This window comes from Zingiber officinale, chromosome 4A (assembly GCF_018446385.1).
Source record: "Zingiber officinale cultivar Zhangliang chromosome 4A, Zo_v1.1, whole genome shotgun sequence".
NCBI classification, from domain to species: Eukaryota; Viridiplantae; Streptophyta; class Magnoliopsida; order Zingiberales; family Zingiberaceae; genus Zingiber; species Zingiber officinale.
Genome location: NC_055992.1, coordinates 160,239,265 through 160,249,741, shown reverse-complemented (window position 1 = coordinate 160,249,741; position 10,477 = coordinate 160,239,265). Strand labels below are relative to the sequence as shown.

Below are 10,477 nucleotides of genomic sequence, written 5' to 3'. Positions count from 1 at the left end.
TTAACTTGTTGATCACACCAAAACAACCTTGGGGTTCCAACAAATAGTACATGAGGTATTGCCATCATGAAGTTTGAGGTTACCTCCTTTATGTGTTAATCACTATTCCAAAGATTAGTAGCCGCCCGTGATTTATCTCCTCCGTGTTGACCCTGGGACGAGTTGACGGGAGCGCTGGGGACGAGCGTATTCACCTTTTGCCATAAGGGGACAGCTGTAAGGTGAACTGATAGATGCGCCAAGTGCTTGAGATTTACCTCAACTGGAATCTACTTTGGATCATCTCCATCACCGGTTGTAGTTTGTGCCCTCACGGCAGTGCATGGGAGATGGCCGGAGCAAAGGTCATGTGGAGGATGGGCGGAGCTCCGTTCGATTGTTGAATTGTCTAGGTTCTTTAATGTCAAATGCGGGCATGGAAGCTACCCTTTATTGTGATTGGAGGACCACTGAGGTGGCTGCCGGTGCGCGGTGCAGCCGGCTCGGAGGATGATTGGGACAGTAGCCAGGAGGAGGAGCAGCCATAGACAGATGAGATCGCAGCGATGATGATGACACCACATTAGTGGCAATGATGTGATGTATGTTAGTATCGTCTGTGAGATTGTTTGTTGTTGATCTTGTTTGATAGTGATGTAGGTTGGTGTATTTGTGCATACATCATGCCTACAAGGTACAACACGACTCTACACCGATCCAGCATCTGTTTAGACATGACGCGTTGGACCGACCGCACTTTTTAGCTTGTATATATTTTCTTCCATTCCATCTATTTACCTTTGATAAAAAAAATTTCAGGATTATATTAGTATTGATTATTTTGTTTGGTATAATTTTAAAGCTTTAATATAATCTAGATTACAAAAGCTAATAAAGTTTTGTAATCTGAATTATAAGGCCAACACCATATAATCCGATTATATTATGAGGTCATCGTTTAACTAAAATTTAAATGTCAAATATTCCCTTAGTCCATTTTTGGCATCAATCAGTCACCGACGTCGTTTCCGCCGTCGCTACCGGGAGCCGCCTTTAGGCACCATCGTTGGCCACCACCTACGGGCACCACCGCCAGCCACCACCTTCAAGCGTTATCGCTGTCGTCGCCTGTCGCCTTTGGCGTCACCGGTGCCACTGACCGCCGCCTCCGAGCAGCGCCACCGGTCGTCTCCGGACGCCGCCGCCAGCCGCCTCCGGGCGCTACCGCCAGCCACCTCCGAGCGCTGCCGCCAGCCACCTCCGAGCGTTGCCACCAGTCGCCTCCGAGCGTCGCCGCTGGCCGCCTTCGGGCACCGCCGTCGCCGACCACTGCTGGTTGCCTCCAGGCACCGCCGTCAACCACTATCGCTAGCCACCAGCCGCCACTGCCGGCAGCCACCTCCCAGCACCCTCGACCACCGGCCGCCACTAGTCGCCACCGTCGGCAGCCACCTCCGGTAGCCACCTCCGAGCACCCTCAACCATCGGCCGCCATAGCCTGTCACCGACATCGTCGCCACCAGTTGCCACCACCTCCAGGCATCGTCAGCCAGCGCCGCTGGCCGTAACCTCCAGCTCCAGCAAAGGTGCGGCCGCCGCCGCCATCAGCCGTTGCCTCCGACAGAGGTCACAGAATACTTTTGTCATTTTATAATAATGTGAATTATATTCCTTATAAAAATATTTGACATTAAATAAAAGAATGTAATCATCATTGTAATTAAAGATTACATACATTATATTACCAAACATAGTAATGTACTCAATATTACATTACATTACAAATTGAATTACATTACAAGCTAGATTACATATTTACATTACGCCTAACCAAATGTAGTCTAACCAAATGTAGTCTAGGGGTGTAAAGGATTCGGGCTGGTTCCCGAGCATTTCGTGTTGGCTTAATAAATATTTGATTGGTATCCAAACTTATCGAATTCGAGCCGAACTCGAATATGTTCAAACTTTTTTATTTGAACCGAACTCGAGCTCAAATTATTTAGTTCAATAGTTCACAAGCCGCTCACGAGTCTTAATATTTTATTAATATAATATAATTATATATTAAATAAATAAATTTTGAACATTTTGAGTACTTATTTTTTTGCAATAATTTAAATATATAGTTTACAAACATATTCGAATCTTTTAAACCAAATTCAAATCCGAGCTATGATTCAAACTAAATTCGAACTAAAAAGTTTAAATTTTGAGTTTCAAATTGAACTCAAACTTGAATATAATTAATTCGAGTTGAATTTGAGACTGAGAGCTTTCTTTATATTCAGCTCCATTCCTTTACACCAACACTTCATAAAATGCACTACAATTCACATATAATTATTGTTAATTCCAATGCACGTAATCAAATCACTACGAACACTATTACAAACCGAATTCATTGTGATTTAACTGAACTGTATTGAGTTTTGGATTATGAATATAGATTGAATATGTAAAAATTTTTAATTTTTGGTTCCCCAAGCTCTTTGAAAAATCTCTTCGTTTTACGTCTATTTCTTTTTATTTCTCAGAGATTATTTTTGGACGATTTCAATCAAGTTCTTATTTTTATATTTATGTATATATTACAATTTCTTATGTCAGGTTTAATTGTTGAAACTAGATTATCTTATTTTTGTATTTAATATTATATGTGAGTTCTTCGTATTTTAGAATTCATGGGGCTTAAGTTTTCCAAGAACTAACAATTAAACCTACAAACTATATAATCTCAATTAATTAAGATTACTTATGACTTCTAAGATGACCACGTAAAATCACTGGAATAAATAATGGGATAATTTCTAATTTAGTCCCTCATTATTTGACGACGTAGTCCTGATTTTGTCCCTAATTTTTCAATTGATCAAATTTAGTCCTCCAATTTTCGAATGTTTTCCCAAATCAATCCTTCCGTCCAAATCCCTGTTAAAATAGGGGGGAAGACTTATATATTTAACTGGTGGAAATAACCCATTGCTTTTATTCTTGCGCTATTTCCCTAATCCTGACATTGATTGAGTTCGAGCTTTAGAAACTTGTTTCCTTTGTTGGTTTATAAGCTGGGAAGAAGAAGCACTGACCGTGTTGAAGTCTTTGTTGATTGTTTTGAGATAATGATCGGAAGGATTGCACGGAGAAGGGCAGGCGAAACCGTTGGAAGCAAAGAACTGGAGAAAAGTTTGAGCAAGACTGAATTTCCATTAGTCGAAAGAGAGAATTCAAGTCTTAATTGAGCTTTGAGATCGAGTTGGTACCTCGGCAGCCGCCAGAGCAGGGCCGAAGAAGATGGTGCTGCCATAGGCGAGGAGGCAGAGGCGATCGAAGAGGTCGAACACCTCGCTGTTGGGCTGGTGGACGGAGGCGACGACCGTCATCCTCTCGCGGCGGGCGAGGCGCGCGATCCGGTGGATGACGTGATAGGTGACGACGCTGTCGAGGCCGCTGGTGGGCTCGTCAAGGAAGAGGAGCGGCGGTCGGGTGAGGAGCTCGACACAGATTCTGACACGCCGCCGCTGACCGCCGCTGATGACTTTAACGTGCCACCTGTCGATTCTAGTTTCCATGGCTGCTGCCAATCCCATCTCCCTCATCGTCGCCTCCAGCCTCCCCCTCTTCGCAGGCGTCAACATGGAGTCCGGCAGCTGGAGCTATGCCGAGTAGTAGACGACCTCCCTCACCGTCAGCGTCGTCATCAGCACGTCGTCTTGGTTCACATAAGCCGACGTTCCAAAGGCAAGCTTATGATTCTGGCCATTGATCAAGATATTTCCAAAGGCCTCCTCATAGATGAATGATAAGCTTGGTGAAACTAAAATAACAAAGAGAAAATGGTGGAAGGAGAGGGGAGACTTGTTGAAGGGTGAAATGGAATCAGAGAGGAGAAAGAATGACAACAGCAGTAAGAATATGCTATCTCTCCCGAAATCGTTGAACAAGGCCATCATTGAACAAGGCGTTAGTATCTCCTTCTAGGTCATCTCCAGGATAGAGAAATAACGCAACAATAAAAGCAAGACAGAGGTCACTTCCACTGGTTAAACAAGTATTCCCGTCTATTTTAACGGGAATTTGGACTAGGGGTGTAAACGAATCGAATCGAGCCGAATATGTAGAAAAATTTAAAGGCTCGAATTCGGCTCGAAATAGATATATTCGAGTTCGAGCTCGATTCGAAGCTCGAAAAATTCAAAATATTTGGTTCGAGTTCGGTTCGAATTAAGGCTCAGGTTCGAGTTCGGCTCGAAATATTCGAACATGTTCGCGAACTATTCGAATTATTACTCGAAAATAAGTTCGAAAGACTCGAAATTTATTTATTTAATACATATTTAAATTATATTAATAAATATTAAAGCTCGCGAGCGGCTCGCGAGCAGCTCGAACAATATAATTTGGGCTCGAGTTCGGCTCGAAAAAAAGTTCGAACATGTTCGAGTTCGGCTCGAATTCGATAAATTCGAATACGAATTGAATATTTTTCGAGCCGGCTCGATTCGTTTGCAACCCTAATTTGGATGGAAGGATCAATTTGGGAAAACGTTCGAAAATTGGAGGACTAAATTTGGTCAATTGAAAAATTAGGGATGAAATCAGTACTACGTCAAATAATGAGGGACTAAATTGAGAATTAACCTAATAAATAATCCACCAAATATTGGAGTAATCTGTCTAGAAATAGAGAACTATCAAGGTGGAATAGATTTGTGATGTATCGAAATGCTTGGGTTTTTATTAGTCCTAACATAGATCACATTGACAACACCACCCGTTATCAATTATTTCATATATTCATATCTCAAACTAATATGCATAGTCTTTTCATTATATACTTTGTTGTAAGCTCTAGGTAATATAGGTTCACTATCACAATATAAAAAAAAAAATAGATAGCATAAGTTGTGGTCACAACTCAATATCATATAATAAATTTCTTAGTCATTATGCTTTCCATGCAGTAATATAAACTCACTTTCCAAAATTGAGTGCATGCTTATTTTTTAGAAGCTCAATAAACAACACCTCTAGTAATTATAAAAACCCAATCAGTTGTGGATTTATTTTCATGGATATTCGTTATCCAATTAGCATCCGAGTATCCTTTTAATACCGTAGGAAAATTACTATAAGACAAACCTATATTTATAATTCTTTTAAGATAACCAAGTATTATCCTAATTACATTCCAATGTTCAACACTTGGGTTATTTGTGAATCTTGACATTTTGCACACCACAAATACTATATCTAGCCTAGGCAGTGTGTAGCATACATATGGCTACCAATCACTAGCATATTCTAGTTGTGCTACTATCCCACCAGAATTTTCTAGTAATTTAATACTAGTATTATATGGTGTATTAGATTTTTAAATTTCAAGTGATTAATTAAATTTAAGAAGCATCTCCTCAAGATAAGGAGATTGACACAAGTAACCCCCACTATTTTTCATGACCTTTATAGCTAAGATAATATCAACCTCACTAAAAATTTTCATCATAAATTGTGAAATAAGATACTTATCATTTATACCTTGCATATTGTTGGTATTGGAAGTACTAGCTAATCAAACTTATATTTGATATTTAGCAAAGGTTCAAAATTAAGCTGTGTTATGATCTAACAAATATAATTGAGTGTGCAGGAAAGTCCTGAGTGATCTAGACAAGGTGAAAGTCCTAGTTGAGGCTAGGTAAAAAAATTCTAGTGGACACTAGAAAGGTGGAAAGTCATAGTTACAACTGTTGGTGCGGGTAGCACTAACGGTCTAACCCAGGTTTTGATGAATGACAAATAGGTTAAGTTAGTTGTGTTGTTGTCTGACACTTTGATCAAGTGTGCAGGAAAAGTCCAGCTAGGTCGACGGGCTGACCGGATAGCTGGCGAGAAGTCCAAGCGGGTCGACGGGCTGACCGGACGCTTGGCGAGAAGCCCAGACGGGTCGACGGGCTGACCGGACGCTTGGCGAGAAGCCCAGACGGGTCGACGGGCTGACCGGACGTCTGGCAGGTAAGTGAGGTAAGTCACTGGAGGGGAGTGACTGTGAGGACGCGTTCCCGGGAAGGGAACATTAGGCGTCGATCCGGCTTAGATCCATTTCGGATATCTAAGTCGAGATCGTGACTAGATTCCGGTCTCGGAAAGACGGAATCTAAGTCATACTCTTGATGCTAATTTTTATTACTTAGCGTATCTGTAAAAATGTGCTAACAAACTGTGCTGCAGGGTTTATTTGCCTCGGACTAACACTGTTTTGCAGGTAGGGAACAGTGAGGGTCCGGGCGCCCGGAATGGCTCCGGGCGCCTGGAAGGGATCCAGGCGCCCGGAGGCAAATTTTATCCCAGGACGACGTTGACACTTGGAGCATGCTGGTTGGGAGTGTTACGTCACACTCCAGGCGCCCGGAAGGGATCCAGGCGCCCGGAGCAGCATATAAAAGAAGCCCCAGGCAGGAGCTTCAACATATCAGTCTTCTGAGAACTCTGAGTCCAATCACTCTGCTGCTCTGCGCTCCAACAACGTTCACAAAGCTCCGACGACTCACTCCGGCTCTCCTTTTAATTCATTGTTTGTCGGTTAGCTTTGTTTTCTTTCTTTTCATTAGCAATATTTGTACGTAAATTGTAATTATCCGAATTGCTAGTGAATTGCCCAACGAAGGTACTCAAGGAGTACGGGCCTTCGAGTAGGAGTCGTCACAGGCTCCGAACGAAGTAAAAATCAACCGTGTTCATTTCTTTACTTCCTTACTTTTCCGCTGCGTTTTAACTCGAGATTTTCGAATCGATATTCACCCCCCCTCTATCGAATCTAACGGTCTTACAAGTGGTATCAGAGCAGGTACCGCTCTGATTTGGTGCAACCACCAATCAGACAGGGGGTGAAATCATTTTTTAACAATTCCAAACTAATATTATTATCTTTTTGGAAGATTTTTTTTCGTTGCATTTAAAATCTAAATTGGTACAACACCAACTTAGAGTTTCTATTTTCTCCCGCACTGCTAATCCAAGACGAAGTCTTGGGATTTTTTCCAGTTAATTTAGTGTGTGCAGGATAAGATGTCTCAACAAGAAGGCTTCAGCACAGTACGTCCTCCCCTATTCAACGGGGATGACTTTTCATACTGGAAAAGGAGAATGGAGGTCTACATGAAGACAGACTACGACCAATGGATGAGCGTCACAAGGGCTTTCAAAATTCTAGTAGACAACTCCGGGAACATAGTAGACCCTGAAGACTGGACAAATGATATAAAGAAAAAGGCATCAATTGAAAACAAAGCCATCAATACTCTACACTGCGGACTAACACGAGAAGAACTGAACCGAGTCGGACCGCATCAAAACGCTAAGGAGCTTTGGGATAAACTGATCGAGCTGCACGAAGGAACAAGCGATGTGAAGGTAACAAAAAGAGATTTGCTGTTAAATAAAATTTTTAATATAAAAATGCAGGAAGGAGAAACGGCAAGTCAGCTCCACGCGAGGGTCAAAGATATCCTCAACGGTCTCCACGCGATTGGCCACCAAATGGAGAACCGAGACTTAATCAGGTACGCATTAAATGCTTTTCCGCGAAACAATTTGTGGGCATCAACCATAGATGCCTACAAAATTTCAAAAAATTTATCTAAATTAAAATTGGATGAACTCTTTTGTGAATTAGAACTGCATGAGCAAACTAACGCCGGGGTCGAGAAAGGTGTAGCTTTATTTGCAGGTTCCTCTAAAGAAAAGAAGAAAAAGCCCGAATCTGAAGAAGATTCCGATCAAAACTCTGAAGACGAAGAACACCTGGTGAACCTAGTAAGGAAAATGTTTACCAGGAAAAAGAGAAGCTTCAGCAAACAGGATCTTCAGAAGATCAGTTCGCCAGCCGACTCAAGAAATGTCACATGTTTCGGATGTAACAAAAAGGGGCACTACAAGAACGAATGCCCAAGATTGAAACTTGACAAACCAAAGTCAACAAAGAAGAAAGCCCTCAAAGCAACATGGGATGACTCCTCCTCAGACGAATCGGAAGGAGAAAGGCAAAAGCACCAAAGTCACCTCGCGCTGATGGCTCGCGAAGCTGAAACGGAAGACGAATCAGAGGAATCGGAAGACGGGTCCGAACCCGAATCAAGCCACGAGTCCGCACTCGTTTCCGAAGGTTCCGAAGAGGTATACCTAAACTTAAATCGTAAATTCTTTAGAATTATCTCGTGTTTAAATAAAAAATTAGTTAAATTGGAAAATAAAAATAAATCGCTTGAGGAAAATCAAAACCTCAAGGAACAATTAAAAATTGAATCCAACTCAAGATCGAACACTTGAGGAGGAGAATTTATCATTAAAAATGAAATTAATAAGTTGAAAGAATTGTTGGAAAAATTCACAACAAGATCTAAAAATTTAGATTTAATTCTAAATAACCAAAAGACATGCTATAATAAAACCGGACTTGGATATAAGTCAAACTCAAACAAAACCTTTAAATCATTATTAACCCAACACAAAGCAACTAAACAAGCTTGGGTCCCGAAAGTGTACCACGCAAGTAGGACTTAATCAATTCTATATACCTAAAGATAAAATACATTATATAAACTTGAATAAATCGGATCAAAACTAAAATATAAATCTAAAATAAAATCAAAATTCAAAACTCAACAAAATTTAGATTATCACCAAGTTGATTATAACTATAAAAAGAATCGAACAAACCCAAAATCTAAATTAATGGCCAATAATTCAGGGGGAGGCTCCAGAATAGCTGGCACCTCCAAAACTAACCTACCCGACAGAGTAACCTAAAACAACCCAACCCGGCAAGGTAATTAGGATTAGTGAAAGAGTGTCCAAGTTTAACTTGACTCATGGTACTGGTGAAGTTTTTGGATGATAGTACGTTAGGGAAGCTTGGGCATCGCATGTCTAGAAAGATATCGATCTGGTGCATTTGGCCAAGTGGAACTGACCGAAGCTACCCTTAAACGAATCCTAACCAGTTAGACCAAGATTTAGTACTAAGTTCCGTGGATAGGACTATTCGGAAAACCTCGAAAGGTTGGTTACTTCTAATGATGTCCTTGTGACTCACCAAGCTTAGAAGTTTATCCGAAGAATGCCTATTTGTGGAAACCAAAGCTAAGTCTGAATCTAACACAAGTTAAAACAAAACTCTGTAATCAAACTAATTTCATCTCACAAAATCATAGGATTCCTTGATTGATAATATAAATCGGGTGAGATGAATAAAACTTAAATTAATTTCAAAATTTTAAAACTTAAATTAATTTCAAAATTTTAATTTTAAAACTTAAATTAATTTCAAAATTTTAATTTTAAAACTTAAACTAATTTCAAAATTTTAATTTTAAAACTTAAATTCAAAATTTTAATTTTAAAACTTAAATTAATTCCAATTTTAAACTTAAAAATTAATTTCAAAATTTCAATTTTAAAACTTAAATTAATTTCAAAATTTTAATTTTAAAACTTAAACTAATTTCAAAATTTTAATTTTAAAACTTAAATTAATTTCAAATTTTAATTTTAAACTTAAAAAAAAATTTAACTTCAAAATTTTAAACCTAAATTAATTTTAAACTCAAATTATTGTCAAAATTCAAAAATTAGTTTTAAAACTTAAATTAATTTCAAAATTTTAAAATTAAGATTTTTTTACTTAAATAATGATTGATTAAAAATTGATAAACTAAGACTAACATAAAAATCCTACTTGTTGTAGGAAACCAAGTGGATTTTGGACAGTGATTGCTCCAAACATATGACTGGAGATCACACCAAGTTCACTCAATTAACCTACAAAAGCCTAGGAACAGTTGCCTTTGGAAACAACGGTAAACTCAAGGTAATTGGTATAGGTAATATTGAATTAAAAATAGATTTCATAATTACAAATGTTCTACTTGTTGAAAATTTTAAATACAATCTCCTGAGCATAAGTCAATTATGTGACACTAGGTATAAGGTAAAATTTCTATCCACAGAATGTTTGATCAAACATCTAGATAATCCAACTATAAGCCTAAAAGGCTTTAGAAAAGACAATATCTATGCCATTAACTTAACCACTTCTTCAGTCAAGTGTTATTTAACACAAAAAGAAGAAACCTGGTTATGGCATAGAAGAATGTCACACACACATTTCAGAAACATAAGTAAATTAAATGGTCTAGTTAGAGGCTTACCAAAATTACCTAACTTAGATTTAACAATATGTAATGCTTGTCAACAAGGCAAACAAACAAAATCTACCCACAAACCAATTAATGAATCCCAAACCAACTCAGTCCTAGAACTTTTACACTTAGACCTATTTGACTCCCATGGAGTTAAATCAATAAATGGAAGTCTATACTGTTTAGTTATAATAGATGACTATTCTAGGTTCACTTGGGTCAAATTCTTAAAAAATAAAGATGAAACCTTTGAAATTTTTACAAATTTCTGCAAACAAATTGAAAATGAAAAAGGCATA

General features: G+C 39.0%; 1 protein-coding gene across 1 annotated transcript; it reads left to right on the top strand.

Annotated features, from left to right (window-relative positions):
- Positions 1-233: 233 nt before the first annotated feature.
- LOC121972995 (MAGE-like protein 2) lies at positions 234-1,547 on the top strand. Its single transcript, XM_042524597.1, has 2 exons — positions 234-344; positions 972-1,547. The coding sequence occupies exons 1-2, from the start codon at positions 234-236 to the stop codon at positions 1,545-1,547; spliced, it is 687 nt and encodes a 228-aa protein (XP_042380531.1).
- The last annotated feature ends 8,930 nt before the right edge of the window (positions 1,548-10,477 follow it).

Bases quoted from the DNA above. Each gene is read 5' to 3' on its own strand.
- LOC121972995 (XM_042524597.1), top strand. From the start codon at position 234: ATGCGCCAAGTGCTTGAGATTTACCTCAACTGGAATCTACTTTGGATC. The intron at 345-971 runs GTCATGTGGAGG...ATATTCCCTTAG, and splicing joins GGGAGATGGCCGGAGCAAAG to TCCATTTTTGGCATCAATCA.